This window comes from Pezoporus wallicus, unplaced genomic scaffold (genome assembly GCF_028554395.1).
Source record: "Pezoporus wallicus isolate ANWC-B61680 ecotype Strahan unplaced genomic scaffold, APGP_CSIRO_Pwel_v1 contig_3817, whole genome shotgun sequence".
Classification (NCBI taxonomy): domain Eukaryota; kingdom Metazoa; phylum Chordata; class Aves; order Psittaciformes; family Psittacidae; genus Pezoporus; species Pezoporus wallicus.
Genome location: NW_026635157.1, coordinates 15277596 through 15296775, shown reverse-complemented (window position 1 = coordinate 15296775; position 19180 = coordinate 15277596). Strand labels below are relative to the sequence as shown.

Genomic DNA, 19180 nt, shown 5'->3' with positions numbered 1-19180 from the left:
CAGTTGTTTTGATCACAGCAGTACAATGCCACCCAGGATGTTTCCTATAAACAGCATATTTGAAACTGGATATTAAAGCACAGCAGGAATATCAAAGAGAAATTATGAATAAGTTATTTTCTTTCTGATTGTAGCACATTCACAGATCATTTTACAGCCTGCAGAAGTTCCCTACATAACACAGGACTAATGGCAACATGAAATTACCAAGTACAGGAGTATCATTATTAGTGAAACTGTCATAAAACCAGCCTCAAAGTTCTTAAGGAAATGCTTCTCCAAGTGGACATAAGGTAGGGCTGGTAAAACAGCCAGGTGTGTTTAGCATTGAGGTAGTAAATCACATCCCAGTTTATTTACACTGCAGTGTTCACATGAACACAGAAGACTTTCAAAGGTGGTTTTGAGACTTGCCTTTGGCATCAACCACTGGTCTTATTCCTTCCTCAGAAAGGAAACAAAACATATACATTTTTCAAATGGTGGTGTGAATCTGAAGTGAACTCCTCATAACAAAGAAAAAAATTAAACATCACAAAAATATTGTGTTCAAACTAAAGGGAAGAAAAAACTCCACAAAGTCTCACCCACCACAGAACACAGTAATGGGTACCTAGCACACCAGGAAGCTGTTATGCTGAAATGAACACTATAGCCAACACCAAAAAAAAAAACCCAACAAAACAGAAAACCCAACCCAAAAAACAGCCAAGAAACCCAAAACCCCAATTTTTTTTCAATGCTCAACACATACAAATCAGAAGACTGCTCATCCAAAGTTTCTTTTCACATGCAAGAGACCCAAGTGTTGTGACTTCAATAGCTTAGACTACAGGTTCTGCTTTACACTGGAAAATGAAACGCTAAATTTTTACTTCAAGTCACAGATCAAAAATGTAAAAGTGGAGGTGCAGCCACTGGTCACGCTTTGGATTGATAAACAGGAATCAAAATAACTTTCTTGATGAAATGAGGGCTCCATGCACAGACACAGTAGGAGATTCAAGAAAAAAAAATAATAAAATTTTAAAAAAGCTTATCCCCTTTCCAAAATGTGGAGGCCCCTTCCTCAAACTTATTCAGTTTCCACCAAGAGAAGTCAATGTAGGTTTTATAGCTACTTTTTCAGACTTTTACTTTAAAGGCCAAATAAAAACTATGGGTGATCACTGTTCCTGTAACAAAGGGTCATAAAGATGAGGCAAAAGGAAGGTTATATATTCCTGGCTATAGCTGGAAAGCACATTGCTTCTCACATCACAAAATCGGAATAGGTGTCAAACTGAAGGGATGCTCCTGTATTGCTGTAATGTTGGAAGCCTACTCTTTTAGAAGTGACTAGCAAGTCTGAACATTGAGCATGCGGCAGTGGAAAGAAAGACTTCTTTTTCAAAACCAACCTTCTGTAAAGCCAGACTTCTTTGTGATGTCAAAAGTGACAGAAAATCAAATGCTGATGAGTTGGACTTTCATGAATTGGTAGAGCAGTGCAAATAGTATAACCCTATGTAAGTCACATAACAGAATGTTTCTAAGCTAGTGATGAGATCCTTAAGAAAGAAATGAAATAGAACTATGTTTTAAATATAAATCAATATTATCCATTTCAGTTACAATAAAACCTCTAAACTTAAATCAGTTTTGAACTGACACTGTACTAGCTTTCATAGCCTTAGTTTCATATTTGCTATGATTAAACATCACAGTTGATATTTTGATCAGACGTATGCAGAGGAGAGTCACTTCAAAACAGCACACAATTTTTCAATGGTATGTTTCCAGGCTGTGTCGATATGCCAGTAACCCATTAAAACCCACAAAAGTGGCAAAAGCTGCAAATATGAATTTTGTTTTGCATTAATAGCTTGTATTTCAAAAATCCAAATAGGAATCCCCTACATTAACCACATCTGTATGTTCAGTAAATATTTCCTCATCTATAAAAAGTTCCAAATACCCGTTGAGCTAACATGTGGTTGCCTGCTCAGCTTCTGTCCTGGTTTCAGCTGGGACAGAGTTAATTTTCTTCCTAGTAACTGGTGCAGTTTTGTGTTTTGTCTTTAGTCTGAGAACAGTGCTGATAACACACCAATGTTTTAGCTGTTGTTCAGTAGCATTTACCCTGATTAAGGACTTTTCAGTCTCTCATGCTCTGCCAGTGAGGAGGGGCACAAAAAGCTGGAAGGGAGCAGAGACAGGACCCAAACTAGCCAAAGGGGTATTCCATACCATAGAACACCGTGCCCAGTATATAAAATGGGGTGAGTTGGCCAGGAGGGACCAATTACTGATCAGGAATGGGCTGGGTGTCAGTCAGCAGGAGGTCAGCATCACCGCTTCTTGGGGTTTCTTTGGTTTATCTCCTTTTTATTACTTCCCTTTTCATTATTAGTAGTGTTAGCATTGTATTATTCTACATTTTTTGCAGTTCTCTTTCCCATCCCACTTAGGAGGGTGGGCGGAGGTGGGGGAGGGCAATGAGTGAGCAGCTGCATGGTACTTAGCTGCCAGCTGGGGTTAAACTATGACAGCTTCTTTAACGAAACTGAAAGAGGCAGCACATAAGCAAAGTAGCCAGGAAACGCTATATTCCATTTGCCGCCATTACCCCACACCCCATAATAAAAGCTCACTTTGAGACAATTAATTCATGAATGAGAAACATCTAAACTCCATGCCTATTTAAATGCTAGACAGGGGAGTTTAAGATCCTGAAGGAACTGAGTAATCAAGACAAGTAATATAGACCCCAGACTTCAGGGGAACAATCTCTGTTCAGTGACCTGATCTGCAGGATCCCATGGGAGAGTTCCTTGGGGGGGATAAGGTGCCCAGGTGACTGCACTGATCTTCACTGTAACATGGCAGGAAAGCAGGGTGGCTGCATGAGGAGCGACCTTCTGAGACCAAGGCCAAGCCTTCAGGGAAGCACGCAAGTGAAGGTAGGGGCTGCCCCACAACAGTACAGAAGCACTGCCCAGGCCAGGGGAAAGAAGCCAAAAAGCTCAGCTGGAAGCTGCCATGGAACAGGAAGGGCCCCTTCAGGTGCATCAGCAACAAAAGAAGAACTAAACAAAACAGGGACCTTCTGACGAACAGGTTCAGAAAACCAGTGGTGAAGGACGTGAAAAAGATCAAGCACTGTCTTTTTTGCTTTGGTCTTTACCAGCAAGGCAAACTCATGGGGCTAAAGTGGCAAGAGCCTGAGAAAGGTGTCAGGTAAGTGAAGACAAAGCTAGGAATAGAACACTTAAAAAGGACACACACAGGTCCATGAGGTCAGATGAGGTACTTCTGATGGTGCTGAGGGATTTGGCCGATGTCATTGCAAGGCCTTTCTGGATCTCCTTTGAAAGGCCATAGTGACCAAGGGAGGTCCCGGGTAACTGATGAAAAAAGCAGGAAGGATGATTTGAGAAACTACAGGCCAGTCAGCTTTATTCCAAACCCTGGGAAGAAAATGGAGCAAATCCTCCTTGAATCTATTTCCAGGAATATGAAGGACAGAAACAATTTTGTGAACAGCCAAGTATAATTTCCCAAAGGCAAAATGTGCTCAACCAACCCAGTTACTTATTATGATGGTTCTGTGGATGAGGACAGAGCAGCAACATCATTTACCTTGAATTTTACCATTTTTGATGCAGTCCCCCTTAACACTACAGCAGCCAAAAAGGCATGGACTAGGTGGCTGTCCAATAAAGGTCATGAAAAAGAGTTATTGGACTTCCAAACTCAAGACAGCAGTAAATAGGTCAAAATCCTAGCTATGAGCAACATTTCTCTCCAATTAATCTGAACGTGTCCTCACTAATTTCACTGGTAACATCAAACTCCAAGAAGCTGGAAAGTAGAGCTCCCACCTGAAGGGCTTCAATAGCTGAAGGAGTGAGCTGAGAGGCCTTATGAAACCAAATAAAAGGAAATGCAAAAATCTTATACATAACGTGAAATAAATAATCCCATGCCACAGTACATGATTGGAACTTACAGGCGAGAAAATAGCTTTGCAACAAGTGTCCTGGGGTTCCTGAGAAACAACTTGCTGAACACAAGTAAGCAAGACATCCTTTCCATAATGAAGGCTAACTATACAGCGGGCTGCATCAGCAAGAGTGCTTGCTAGTGATGGGAAGCAATTAGCACTTTCTAGGTGACATTCTTGATGCCCCAAATAGGAGCCCTATTCTTGGTTTTCAGCTCCTTTGTACCAATGAGAGGTTAAAAAAAAACCCAAACAACTGAAAGCACATGATGTAGGAGAAGAGACAGCTGGGCATGGGTTTGTTCAGAATAGAGGCAGCTTCTTAATGACTTAGTGGGTACTCATGGAGAAAAGGTAGCAAAGCTCTTCTCAGTGGGAGCATAATGAAAGAATGCAGTGGTCCATCAGCTGCGGCAAGATAAATTCTAACCGAATAAATAATAGCTTAAAATTAGCTACAATAAGGGTCCTCAGACACTGGAATACATTTGTCCAGAGGGGCTACAGAATCCCACTCTGCAGGGATTTTCCACACTTGAATGCACAGTACTGAAGAAGACAGTTTATCCTTTTTAAGGTATTTAACCCTGCTCTAAGCAAGAGATCAGGCCTCCAGAGGTTCAGTGGTGAGTCTGAATCTCTCTCCATATCAAGAGCAAGATCCTGCACAAGCTTGGGAGAATGAACAAACAGGACTATGGTGTGCATAAATGCAGACCAACCATGTCTCCATAATGATTTCAGATGATCAGGCTGCATATGAAAACTGCTTCCATGAAGCCTGAAAACTTTCTCACAGAACATCTACTTTATGCAAGGTTTAGTTTCATATAATAAAAAAATAACTTGAACAAAACTAATTATTGAATTATAAGAATTCCTTGCTCCATCCCAGTGTTCTGGATTTTTCTTGCAGCATATGTATAATTATTTTTTCAATTTAGATGACTATTTGTAAAAAACAAACCCCCATACCTTTTATCTTTCTAAGGTGCTAATTCCTGTCAGAGCATGCCCCCAACTAACTACATCTTCAGTTACAGACAACAGAATTTATCATTTACCAATTGCACAATATATTTGGATCTTATGGAAAACATATATATGAGGAGAGGTAGAAATACATTTCTGTCTCAATATATGAATTCAGTGGGTTGGATGGGGTTTTTTTGTTTGGTTTTTAAGAAACTGCATGAAGAGACTTACAGGTTTTTCTTCAGAAAGTTTGCATTTTGAAATGCCCTTCTTGATCTGTGATGTCACTTCAGCCCTCGACAAGATCACACACATTTCTATGAAAACTCAGTTCAAGTTCAATGCCATGCTTACTGTAGAGCTTTACAGAGTAAGACATAAAAATATCAGTCAACTTGCAGTTTGTCTTTACATAGCATAGTTTTTCCCATGATGATTCTTCACAGTCTCACCAGAACAAAGCAAACAGTATGCAGCTTTAAAGTACTATGACTTTTAAAATAGGTAGTGTGTATATCTCTTCTGCTCTCTAAATGGGAATCAGGTTTTCTATTGCATGATGGCAGGGGATTGTTGCCAAATGATTAACATCTATTTCTCTTCTTTAAACTTGAGTTTAAAAGAATCCAGTATTACTATCTAGGTCCAACACAAAATGTAAAGTGCAATTCTCAAAATCACAGTTGGGTGGAGAACTATAACCACGGTAGCAGGCAACTGAACTTCCCTACAGACAGCAACATGGGTCGAAGCTTTATCATTAGTATCACCACTCAGTGCACCAACAGATGTCAGTGCTCAAAGGCACTGAGAAAACTGACAGCAGTGTTAAAGACTGGGTCTGCATAAGTGTGTCTATCAGTGAATAGTGAAATTACTCTCTCCTTAGGCACTAGACTTCGAAAGCAAACTGGTTTTTAGCTTGGTATTATTTTCCACAAGCTACTTCCTATTTCCTTGGAAGAAAGCAGTCCCTGAACAAAAGAAACCTCAAAAGGCAGAGATGTTTATTATGCAATGGACTAAGCAGAAGAAAAATATGCAGATACTCTGGAGGAAAAAAAAAAGCCTCACAGCAGTCTGAATACTAATTAAAGAAGCAAGCCACACCAATCTAATGCAATTTTATTGCAGTGTTTTAAAAGCATACACTGACTTTGAATAAAGAATTAAAAAATACGTATGTTGCCAAGCAATAAGATCACCCCTCCACAAGTCAGAAAATGTAAAATTCTGGAAAAAAGCAAATGGCATTTTTTTTTCCTTTCTACTTTATTCATATAAGCAATATGCAGCACTGCCTCTAACCTGAATGCCAGCAACGTATCTTCACGAGAAGTGTAAAGCTGCATGCTTTTACATTAAAATTGCAACGTCTGTTTCTGCCCAGCATCAGAGAAAAGAGGTTGATTCTTCTGAAATAATTTTTTGAGATACACACAGGAAGTCTTGTAACAGCCAGATGTTTCATAGTCATCAGCTCATTCATTGCACAGAAAATTTTGGTCCTTTGTTCAATACTGCCTACCATCTCTGTCAATCTTCATGTATTTTCTTACCTTATTAGAGATTTGCATTTTGAAAAAAGGCCCCAAATTTCTTAGAAGCCAGACTTTCATTCACTTGCTTTATTTCTAAGACAATTTAAAAGCAAGGGTACATATAGTTTCCAAGAAAGAGTGGGAGGAAAGTAGATTTTACACTTGCAGTTACCTTTGAATAACAAACTGTGTACCTCATTGTTCCCACAAGGGCTGTGTTATAAGAATGTAACAGCAGATTATGTGCTCATCCAATCTCTCTGAAAAGCTTTTAAAATTAGAGGCATCAGAATGAGCAATTCCTGTATCTTCATAAACACCAGCTATAAAATCCAATCAGCTCACTGCAGAGTTATAGCAAGTTGTCATACTATTTTGTACCACCATTTCTTGGTTACAACAGACTTCAAGAGGAAGATTTCAAGATGCAAGAAAGGCAAACTGGGAATTTTGCTATCCTACTTGCCTTCCTTCAAAACACCACTGGACCAGAGCGTTTGATCCCAAGTACTGGTTAAAAAAGCTCACAGCCAGCGATCTCAACACAGAACTGGGGAGCCTCAGGTTTAGCCTCCCCTGTTATCAACAGTGTTATTAGCAGCAGTTGAGCAGCAAACCAGAGCTGCCCATGTGCAGCAGTGAGCCAGTCTCCAAAGCCCAGGTTTAAACTGACCCTAGTGAGCTGACATGCCCAGGCTAGAGACCCACAGTGTGGGTAGGAAGAAAGACAGTCTTTGCTCAGTACACAGCAACAGCCCATGGTTTAGTGGGGATCAACCAAAAAGGATCCAGGTAATCAAGCTCTGCTCCTAAACCTGTCACAGTGTGCAGTCTTGTGCAAGTCACTAGACCCCTCTCACCCCTGGAAAACCAAACTGCTTTCTCATGGTGGCAAAGTCTTCTGGACTCTCTACGGGCAAGGTTGCTGAGCACTGTGATACAACAGCGGCTTAACCACAATTCTGCAAAAGGTTTCACTTACTCTGGTTCAGGCAAGCATGTGCTTTATTACTCACCAGTTACATTTTCATGACAGACTTGCAGACCCAATTATAAGGAGTCACGGAAAACAGAAAACCAAAGATGCTGCTTAGAAGTGTGCACACATTCTTTATATCACATGCTTAAAAACAAACAAACCAACCAAGAAAAAACAAAAACAAAACCCCCAAAAAAACACACTAAACAAATTTTGTGGATTAAGAGATTTTCAGACAGATGAAGGAACCAGTATACTGAGTATTTAGTACATTGGTCCTATATTGGTTAATTCAATCCCTAGGCTAACATAAACAATTTTTTTTTTTCATTTGTAAAATGACAGTTCTAGAGTAACTTTGAAATAGACCACAAAATACTCCAAAAATGAATGTCTAAAATATACTGTACACAGAGGCACATCTGAATAGTTGAATTTGTTACCAAAAAAACAGTGTGTCCTCATCTCGGTACCATCTCAGGTGGCAGTTTACTGCCAGAAGTGCTGCACTGTTAGACAGCTGCAAACAGTGAATCAAAGCCACTTTCCAGATGTATTACTCTTATTCTGCAAAACGGTAGGAAGACAAATTTATTATTTGCAAATAAAGGAACTGCTTTTTAGGATACCCTATTGAAGTTGAAAACCACAGAAATTTACACCTATGCTGGCTCCCCAAAATAGAAAATTAAAAAAAAAAAGGAAGTAAACAAACAAACCAAACCCAGCCAAACAGAAAACTAACACACTCAGTTCACACAGCAATATATTTCAAACAACTTTAAGAAAAGGTCTGCCCATCCAACAGTCATACAAGTGCTTCTGTAATGACATTAATTACCTTCCATAAGAAGTGTCTGCCCATGATTTCCTTTTCGTAGTCCTGCGCTTTCATTAACGTTCAAAGAAGCTATCAAAGCCTGGCTGTCTACCACTCTTATTTTCCCCCTGAACGAGATAAGACATTTTTATGGCCTTAGCGGCAGATTTTAATAAACAAGTGGAATTTTTCTGCTTCGCTTTGCCTACAGCACAGAACCACAGCCTTAAGCAACTGTACTTACCAACATTATGATTTACTCTATTACTTTATATTAAATGGCTGCTATAGGGTGCTATACTAACAGTAAATACAAAATCATCACCATGAGAATATAACTTTTGCCAAAATGCAGGAGGCATTCCATTTTAAGCTTTACCTCATGTCTTTAGATCACTTTATTTAGCTTTCACGAAAAGAGTCCTGTGTGTCTGGAATTTACATTTTGCCTTTGCATAAAATGTGCACGTGGGTTTTCAGTTAAAGAATTAATCATGTGCTTGCTTTTTTTGTGAAAGCCAGATGTTTTCCACTGAACATTTAAAGCCTTTTTCATTTCCCCACAATTCTGAGGATCCAGTTACACAGGACTTTCAGTTTTGGTAAATTTACCTGTTGAGAACATAGAAGTCTGAACATAAGAAAAGTAAATATTATTCTTAGCTCACAGAAAACAGGTGTAAGGCTGAAAAAAGCCCCAACCAACCAGCAATGGGAATACACCCAATTCGAGTCAAATACACACCCAGCCACACTCTCAGACATCTGAAACATCCCTCCATCTCACAACCAATTTTCAAATGAGAAAAGCGTTTGCCTGCATGACAGAAACTTCAACTTATTTGACTGAGAAGAGGCTGCCAGGTTCTCAAAAAAAAAAAAAAAAACAAAAAAGAAAGAAAAAACAAAAAAAAGAGCAGCTGAAGCAACTCATCTGAAACAATGTCCCCCTTAAAAGCACCTTCAGGGCCGCCAGCAGAAAGAACATTAACTGGGCAAAGGCATACCCTATTTCATGTCTTGTGGAAAAAAAAGATGCCTCAATTCCATTCTCCTCTACACTGCTCTCCTTTCAAACGCATTCGCTTAGTGGGCATCCACTGCTTCCACTGTGTTCAGACCTCCACAAAGACATTTTGGCTCCCTACCCCACCAGGCCACGCACCCAACAAAAGTGGATAGAACAGGCTCTACATAGGGTCTGCCAACAGGTTGCTCAATAGACTCACTGAATCGTACTCTTGGTAACTCAGATGAAGCTCCTCTGCATCTTGTAGTGCCATTATCCCTACACAAGCAATTTAACTTACTGTTTTGTGACATTTTAGATGCTGCAAGATAACCCCTGCCACTTCCAGCTGCCACTTCACAGGAGCACAAATCTCCCAACAAACCCAGGGAAAATGTCTACAGCCTTGTAAAGATACCCTTAACTTAGGGTTATAAGGTACCTACCTACCTACTATATTCGATTCCCTGTATTTAGGCTCTTAATTCACCTCCTTAGTGCATTTATAAGACCATAAAAAAAAAAAACCACAAACAAAACCCTATAATAAACAGTGTTTATCAGGAAGGAAGGCACTGCAAAACAATCAAAAAGAAAAAGTAGATACAAGAATTCTGAAGATTATGGGTAGGTAAATAAAGCCTTGGGGGGGGGGGGGGGGGGAAGTCAAAATTAATTTTAAACTCCAACAAACTGAATGGCAGCTACAAGATGGCTGCATTAAGGTCACACAGCACTTCAAGAAAACTTCTTTTGAAATGCATTGCATCATAAGCATATTTCCAGGAATCACCACACTGCCCTCTTACTACATGTAAACTCCTTTGCTTTCACTTTATCTTGTTCTTAAAGGAGTGTACCATCAGGGAACACAACTTTTTCTGTTTGAAAACCAAACGGTTCAATGCCATCACAGCTGCATTTTAACTCCTTCCCTTCCTGTGAAGGCCCCCACAACCTTCCTCCCAGTAAAACTGCTCTGACTCTTGAGTCTACAGGAGCTGGCTGGCACTTCATTAATTCCTGCCACTGTGTTTCTTTTTCCCTTTTCTGTTCCGGGAACAGGGTCTGGGAGGTAACAGTCTCCTGAAGCACAGCACTTCAGCCTGCTGCAGAAGGTTATTACAGTAGTTGAACCTTTACTTTGCAAACGTCACATTGCAGAGATTCAATTTTAATGGAGAAGCTAGACTAGAAGATCAGGTATCAGCTTCCAGAACGAGGCTACCTGAAAGAGGTTTCATACCTCCTTCATCCACATAGTACTACTGCTTCCTCACCACAGCCAAAACTAGCACCAAGTCCACTCTTCCATTCAGACCTTCAACTTACCAACTTGACAGAAAACTATTCAACTTCTTTGCTCTGGCCATTGTCTGCTGGCTTAGTGAGCTGAAGCAGCTTACAAAGGGCTACCGTGCAATTAACACAACGTATACTGTGGAAGACAAAAATAGTTAAGAGATCTCCCCTCCTCTTTTGACAGCAACGTCTTTTGACCTTGTTTTACAAAAATCACCAAAAGGAAATAAATCTTCCCCCAGTCAGTCTGGGTCTGGACTCCCCTAAGCCGCAGCACCTGCATACTAGGCAGTGTGAAAGAAAGTGGAAAGGCACAAAGGGGCCAACCACCCTTCTTTGGCAGCAAGCCACCTTCTATAATTTTGGCATCACTTCTCCTTGTTAATGGGGAAGTTGTGATTATGTCCAAGTACTGCTATGTTAAGCGTGTACTTGATCTCCAATTAATGCCTTCTACCATGCTCACAAGCATTCCTCCAGATACTTCTGAACTTCCTTGAAACACTACTGACTTTTTGCTTAACCTAATGACTTCCAACTAAACTGCATAAAAGACACCATAGGAAACAGTTAAACAAACAAAATGAATGCTGAGGGTTTATGTAGCTCCAGAATTCACACTGGCAATACAACCTCAATCCAGTTCTTTATAGAAAGGCAGCATGAAGAGATCTTGAGCTGCAAAGTCTGTTTTGCTGACTTGTGCCCATTGCCCTGTTAAGCTCAAAGGACTACTACTCAGGAATGACCACAGAATCAGTGAATTAAATTCTCTCCAGGACTTCTACTAGAGGACTGAAACAGTTGATAGCTGTGCAAATATTTGGAGCACTGCATGATCATTCTCTTCAGACATCAATTCCAGTTTACCAAGGAGGCTTTTAGCCTGAAAACATGTCCAAACAGCTCTGAACAATAATGTGTACAGTTTCCAAGCTAGCTACCTTATACAAGAACAGCACAGCCACATTAGTATGGTTCTCCACCAACACCAATAGCTTGCTGTTCAGCAGGATTAATTAGCCTGGGCAGAGCACCGCACTAATGTGATTATATTGCTTCTAGTACCTGAGCAAGCACATTCATCATTTTTTATTCCTTTCCTCTGAAATAAAGAGTTCAGGTTTTGCTATTTTCTTAACACCTAAATAATTCAATCTTCTTTTTTTTTCCTTTTTTTTGGGGGGGGGGGGGTGTGGTGTGAGGGGGTTGAAGGGAGTGGGAAGAGAAGAATGAGATTTGGAAGAGATTCAAAGCCAGATTTTCCTAATTGAAACTGTGCATCTCCTACCTTGATAGCCTGTCCCCACTACTACCAGTTTCTTCTAATCACTCCCAGTCACGTCAAGCTGCCATATTTTCCAAACTGCCTATGCATCTGCAAGTCTTCCCTGGACACCAAAAATAATTATGTCCAGCCACAACCAGCAATGAGAAGAGCAGACCGGAAGACTTTCAGCTTACTTGAGTGAAACAGAGTCATCATTGCCTTCCACTGCCCCTTTTTTCTTACAGATTGGAAAAAACTCACAGCAGGTACTTGCTCAGAAGAGGGGTCACCTCTCAAGGCAATGAGGTGAAGAACAGAAATACAAACCACAACCTCCTCATTCACCAACTGGGGCTCCTATCAGGACACTGAAACTGAGACCAGTGTGAGTTATACCAGGTACCCAGATGCTGATGCAAGTTACAGAAATACCAGAGCATCAGTTGAACTGCCCAAAGAACTGATGTTCTGACAAAACACAAGTGCACTGGTATGATCAAAAGCAGCTGTGTTTCTTTGCTTAAGGCTTCCTGAGGCATCTGGCATGAGGAAGACACTCAGAGCAGGCAACATTAGGTCAGCCAGCAAAAAAATCAGCAGTCACAAGCAACTGGCAGTGGTTTTACAACAGGAAGTATGGGGCGAAACCCTCTGCCAGCAGTACTGACAGCCCTCCTTTTGAGTTTGCTTGTAAGTCATCATCAGAAAAGAAACAGAGGAATATTGCAGCACCTGTTAGTATCTCTGGTCTTTGGCCCACATCCCTTATCTGTACAGGCACGCCTGTGCACAGGCAGGCCCTGGGGGTGTAATGGTGGGACAGATGCCACACACAGACCTTGGGAGCAGCTGTATTGCTCTGACAGTGTGGAAGACAGCAACAGCAATACGATTGCCACTTGTCCGTGTTTCCACAAGTCTTTTAGTTGCTTGATAAGCACCTAGCAACTTATTTTTCTAGTTAATTATATACATCTATGCTGGTTTCAATATTGAAAAACGTTCAAGAATCTTTATATTCCCACCTGTATCAAGTTTCACTTTTTTTTTTAGTACAAAAAGGTATGCCATAGAAAAAGTGGTTAAAATTTCTGTAACAAAACTTTGTTAAGAAAAGCTATAAAGCCAGAGAGCTTTACTGTTTTGTGATCACAAATCATACTGTGCTGGCTAAACTTTTAAACACTGATTTCAAATTAAAAAAAATAAACAGGAAATTAACCAAACATCTCCAAGCTCTGTCCCATCAGCTTCATGTCATCCTGCTGATGAGACAGGGCTCTTCCATGACAGAAATACAGGGAACAACAAACCTACATTTTTGGCTTTCTTTTCCTTTAAAGTGGCCTGATTCCTTGTGTCAAAAATATCTACAAGAACAGTTTCAACGTTTGAATTCTAGGTATAAGATGTACATCATATAATGCAGACACAAATTCCAGGCATAAAAAAATATTATGAAACCAGAAAGATTTTTTTTTTTTTTATGTTTGCACCTCCAGTGTGAAACCACCAAGCACAAGCAGATACTTTAGGGGATACTTCCAGTTTCTGTATGTGTACGGTGAAATACAAGCATTCACACTTTAAAAAGTTACAATGTAAATCTATTTCCAAAAAGGCTGCAGGTTAGAATTTCAGCTTGGTGGTAAAGTATCAACATAAAAAAAGTAGAGAAGAGCTTGGAAAGAAGGAGAGAAAAGCAACATAAAGGCCAACATATGAAACACTGTGAAGCAAGTTAACACAGAAAAGGAAGCACTGTTTTTCAGCCAAGTGGGACAAGGTGGGGACAGTATTATTTACAAAAAAAAAAAAAAAAAAAAAAAAAAAAAAATCAAAACAGTCAAGACACAGGAAAAAAACAAAACAAAACAAAACAAAAACCAAAACCCAACAAACCAGGCAAGAGCAGTTAAGTAAGCAACATGTTAAGATCACATACTGAATCAGAAGGAAAAGCCACTCCCAGAAACAACACATAGTATTGAGGACTCGAACTGAGGAATGAAATGAAAATATAGATCTGGGAAACTAAGTGCAGTCTCTCTGTTATCTCCTGTGCTTAGATGGCCAGAAATCTGCTTTGGGCAGTTACTGTGTTGCTAGCGGCTCCTGTGTAGGAGTGGAGGAGAAAGAAGACTGATAGAACGGAAAGGGAGGAAGAAATATTGAAGAGATACTGGGATATGTATGTACATACGTATATACACAAACATACAAATATACACATACACACCTGGATCCATATGTAATAAAAAGAGAACTTGGACTAGCTGCCACATAGCAGGACAACCAAAAGCAGCAGTATATTTAAGTTTTCTCTTCTTCTCCCTGCTTATTTACTTGTTGCAGTCTTCTACACTACAGGATTGCGTTCATCACATTTGGATCCTCATTACTTCTACATACTTCTACATGGCAATTCAAGGTAACTAGAAAGAGTTCGTTGGTATTTCTAACTGCTCTGTGTGCCTCGGGGAGCCTGTGTGACTAAACCAGAAGACAACATAACCTCTGCACACTTCAAGATGTGGTCTATATCATGTGCACACTCCCGAGAGTTTCTCCCTCCAAAATACCTTTGCGTTGGTATTCACTGCTTATGACTGCTGCACGATTTGCTAAAATAGTTAAACTGATGCAAGGACTCTAGAGCACAGAACATAACTTGAGATTTGTGAGAGTGCATTATCTGATGCTCTATAAGATGTCACGGCTCACTTTTCAGACCATTCTGTACAAACGCAAAAAAAAATATATCACTCCAAATAAGGCTAACAGTGTTTCACAAACAGAAATACTCAGTAGTTCTGGTCTCACTCCTATCACTACAGAATAGGAAACGTATGCTACTAATTAATTCATAAAACCTAATGTCTGCAGGCAGCTGAAATTGTCAGCTCGATAAATAAACCAGCCAGTAATGATGGGAAGATGAACTACATTATCAAGGAAATTCTTCTGTCAGAGGACCGTGTCAAGCTCTGCTCACGACAGTCTTGCCTATACAGAGTTTGGAGAATTTCTCTAAGGAAGGACTTTACAACGGTACCTGAACCAACCGAGCAGCAAGGAATTTGTCAAAACCCACATGGCGCAGACACCTTACCGCTATAAGCTACACTGACTGTATTTTCCCAAACACCCTCAAATCTTTCAGCAGCCGCTATCACTGAACAGTGAACAGCATCAAATCGGGACATACATATCGCGACATCCCTAAGCCGCTTCCCCGCACCTCGCGCCCCGGATGCTCACCCGGCTTAGCCGGGACAACTCCTCTACCACCGGTGCGGCACGGGGATGGTGCTGACTCCCGTCCCCGTCGACCCATTCCCGCGCCCCGGTGACCCACTCGCCGCTCACAGGCCGGCGGCCGAACGCGGGATGCCCCACGGGAAGAGCAGGCGGACCCGCGTGGCTTCACAGTCCCGGGGCCGCTGCCCCCAGCTCTCTCCCGGCCCCTTTTCTCCCCGGGTTTCGGTGCAACAGCGGAAGGAGACTGGCAACGTAGGGAAGGAGAGAGAGAGAGAGAGAGGGAGGGAGCCGCAGCCGGCACGGAGCGCACCCGGAGCGCACCCGGCACCGGCAGTGCCGGGTCCCCAGGCAGCTCTCGTTCCACGGCCGCGCAGGGGTGCGAGACGCACCGCGGACTGCTAGGTGCAACCACGAGCAATGAAGCCGACCCGCACGGCGGGGCTGCCGAGAGAGGGCCGGACGGAGGGACGCCGTCCCGCAGGGAGAAGCAGGAGGGCTCAGGACTCCACCTCCAAGTCCCCCGCCGCCAGCCCCGGCAGCGACCTGTTGCCCCGCGCGAGGATACCGACGCGCGGTCGCAGTCCCGCCCGCTGCCACCCACCTCCTTGATTTTGTCTCTCTTCTGCCGTACGGCGGGGTCGGAGGGCTCCTGCCCCACGGCACCGACGGGCTGGCGGAAGAGACGCTGGGGCAGCCCGGGGGCGCCTGCCTCCTTCCTGCCGCGGGCGTCCTGAAGAAGTTTCTCCTTGTCCTGGCGGATGTCCCTGCGGATCTCCTCGGGCAGCTTCTGCAGCGTCTCCTTGGCCTCCCGCAGAGCCCGCTCGTGGTCAGCGCGGATCCGCTCCAGGCTGCCCGCCCCGCTCGCGGCCGCCGCCACCGCCGCTGCCGCCACCGGGCCGCCTCCAGGCTGCGGCTGGGCGCGGGGCTGCCCGCCGGGCGGCGGCGGCGGCGGCTGCAGGGCTGCCGAGTGGAAGAAAACGCCGCTGAGGAGCTTGGAGGAGTCAGGCAGAAAGAAGATGGCCCCGAAGCAGAGAGTGATGAAGGCGCTGAACACCAGCAGCAGCACAAACTTCTCCGTCAGCCGAAACGCGCCGGGGCCCGCCGCCTTCCTGCCCCCGCTACCCGCGCCACCGCCCGCGGGGCCGCCCAGTGCCCCCGGCCCCGCCGCGCTACCGAAGAGCGGCAGCAGGCTGGCGGCGGGCATGACCCCCGCGCCGCCTCAGGCAGCGCAGGGCAGCGCGCCCCGCCGCCGCCGCGCAGGGACCGCACCGGACCGGACCGGACTGCTCGGCTCGGCTCTGGCTCCGGCCCCGCCACCACTCCCTCCACGCCTCGGCAGCAGAAAGTTTCCTCGGGCGGACGCGGCAACTTTTCCCTTCGCCGCCGGCAGCGCTTGGCGTCTGCGGGGCGGGCGCTGTCAGCTCCAACCCATGCTGCCGGGCCGCCGCGGGAGCCGCTCCCCGCTCCTCCCGCGCGTAACTGCCAGGCCGCCGGGGGCGGGGCGGGGCGGGGCGGGGCCGCCGACGGCCCAATGGCGAGGGGGGCGGGGCGCGGGAGCTACCGCCACTGCTCTGCCGTCCTCCCGCGCTGCGGGACCCTTGGCTCCGGGGCTCAGCTCCGTGGAGAGAGGGCTGCCCAGGCGCTGCCCGCCCGCCGGGGAGGAGGCGGGGCGGGGGGGAGGGAGAGACCGCGGCAGAGGCTGCCCGCGGGGTCGCCGGCCACCCGAGGCGGCGCCGCGGACGGCAGGAGTCCGGCGCGCGGCCCCGGCACGTGGCCGGCGGGCAGGCACGCGCGCCCACGTGCACGCTTGTGCACACACTCGTGCACACACTCGTGCACACACTCGTGCACACACACGCGCACACACACGCACACGCGTTGCGCCGCCCCTCCCCTCTCTGGCTGCGGGTGCGCGCAGAGCGACACGTGCAGAGACGCGCGTGGCCTTGCACACGCGTGTGCACACGCTTACCCGTGCGCACGGCCGGGGAACGGTGCGAGGGGAAGCAGCGACGCCAGGAGGTGCCTAGGCGGGCAGGCCGGGCGGCAGAGCCCTGCCCGCTGCTCTTAGCAGGAGCCGCGTTCTCCGTAACAGCAGGGCTTTCGTTTTATTTCCTTTTCCTGCAGGTAAAGCTCTTGCGAGGAAGTAGGGGGAACTCATGTATCTATGTGAGGGTGGAAATGCAACTTCTCGTCTGCGCTAGTGCAAGTGAAATAACAAGGTGTTGGCGCAAAGAAATGTCATATTTGGTAGCTGATCAAATTGCTGCATCGAGGTCCCCAAGCCTCCCGTGAGAGCGAAAGTTTCAACAACAAGAAGAAAAGATACCGATTTATTATTTTGTTCGTGTTACAGAACAGTGCAATAAACAGTGGGGATGTGAGAAGCAGGGAAACACAATAAAATCCTGGGTAATTTTAACTGGAAAAAGGACTCCAGCTAGCACCCAGGGGTTTATCTCCAACTTTTTTCGAACGTGCTTGGAGCCTTCCTAGACTTTCACAGCAGTTCGGCACAACAAACTTAGACGTTTCCTCCAGAATGTGAGCCAGAGAGTCAGAAAGAAAGCAGAGAGAGATGTCGCTCCCAGAAGTGGGAGCTGAGGTTGGTTTGTTTGTCTATTTGCGTGACTTTATTTTGCAAGCGAAAAAAAAACCCAGCAGCGGTAGAGGGAAGTCTGTGCTTTAAACAAGGGCAGGGAGAAGGGGTTGCGTAAGCTGTACAAATGTGATTTTGAAAATTCTGCTCCCAGTGGAGTTCAGGGGAGTTTTACCATTGACTTAATAGGAATAAAATAAGGCTGCTGCCCAGTGCTTTTCTAAATCCCATTCTTGAGAAGTTAGAATATGTAATAGACTAATTAAAAGCAGGTTTAGAGAAGACAGTTACATAGAAATGTTGGACTGAGTTCTACAAACTCCCATAAGTATATGAGCAAATGCTTCTATAAAATTTCAGGATTATACGTGAAACTGAAGGATCAAGGGCCCAATTTTGCATCCAGCAAAATCATTAATTTCCTTCACTTTTTATGTTGTTTTTTTTTTATTTTTTTTTTAATGAGTTGTATTTTCCCACATTTAGATGAAAACCTGTTCCTTAAACTAAACAATAAGCACTCTGATTTTGACACACATTTCCCAGAAATGTGTAATGTAGCCCAATAGCTGTGCCAAGATAAAACTATTTAGGATTGAAGAATTCAGCCTGCTTGGAAAAGGAGATAAGAATCTATGCAGCCATTTTTTTTTTTTTTAAGCAGCATTTAAGGGAGCAAATATGGAGTTCAGCTATTGAAAGACAGTTGACTAATGGAAAAGCTTCCTAAATGGTGAAATACCACTCTCAGCTTCAGCAAGCATATTCTGCTTCAATTGCTGTGTATGTGGGTGTATAATATTTTTCACAGATTGCCCTCAAAACTCATCACTACTTAAGTGATAATATTTGGAGGCAGAATTTCTTGCTGGAAGAAGTGCCTTTCTTCCGTATTCTGAAATCATTCTTAGGTTGCCACATTTCTATAGCCATCCCATGGTGTCATGCTCCTAAACTGAAGCCCTCTGACCTCACCAGCCACTTGCCTGCTTTTGGTTGTCATAGAATCATAGAATGGTTTGGGTAGGAAGGGACCGTAAAGATCATCTACTTCCAACCCCTCCTGCCATGGTCAGGAACATCACCCTAAGTGCTAGGTGTTAAATAAGAATTCACACCAGCGGTTTTACTGCCATCCCTCATCACTTCCTTTGGAGCATGAGGAAAGTAACAATTAGTATTTTCAATACAAAGATAGGAATTGCTAAATTCTGTAGCCTCTGTGATGAGATGATCATTCCAAGGACAATGATAATCTGGGCCCTAAAATGGAACTCCTCTGAGCAGGTCTCTAAATTTTGTATGTGGAGTGATTCTGTTGTTAGAACCTAATATTATAAATGGTTACCCACAAAGTCACATGGGAACTATTCAGTGGGCCTATTGATGCATGTAAAATTACTGGTGTACTGAGCTGTTCACGAGATGAGGGCAATGGG

At 44.0% G+C, this 19180-nt stretch overlaps 1 protein-coding gene across 1 annotated transcript in view; it reads right to left on the bottom strand.

Annotated features, from left to right (window-relative positions):
• MAN1A1 (mannosidase alpha class 1A member 1) overlaps positions 1-16451 on the bottom strand; it is an 85428-nt gene extending 68977 nt beyond the window's left edge. Inside the window, exon 1 of the mRNA XM_057409673.1 lies at positions 15744-16451. Coding sequence (XP_057265656.1) covers positions 15744-16346 — 603 coding nt within the window. The 5' untranslated portion in view covers positions 16347-16451. The remainder of the gene's footprint in view (positions 1-15743) is intronic.
• Positions 16452-19180: the final 2729 nt, after the last annotated feature.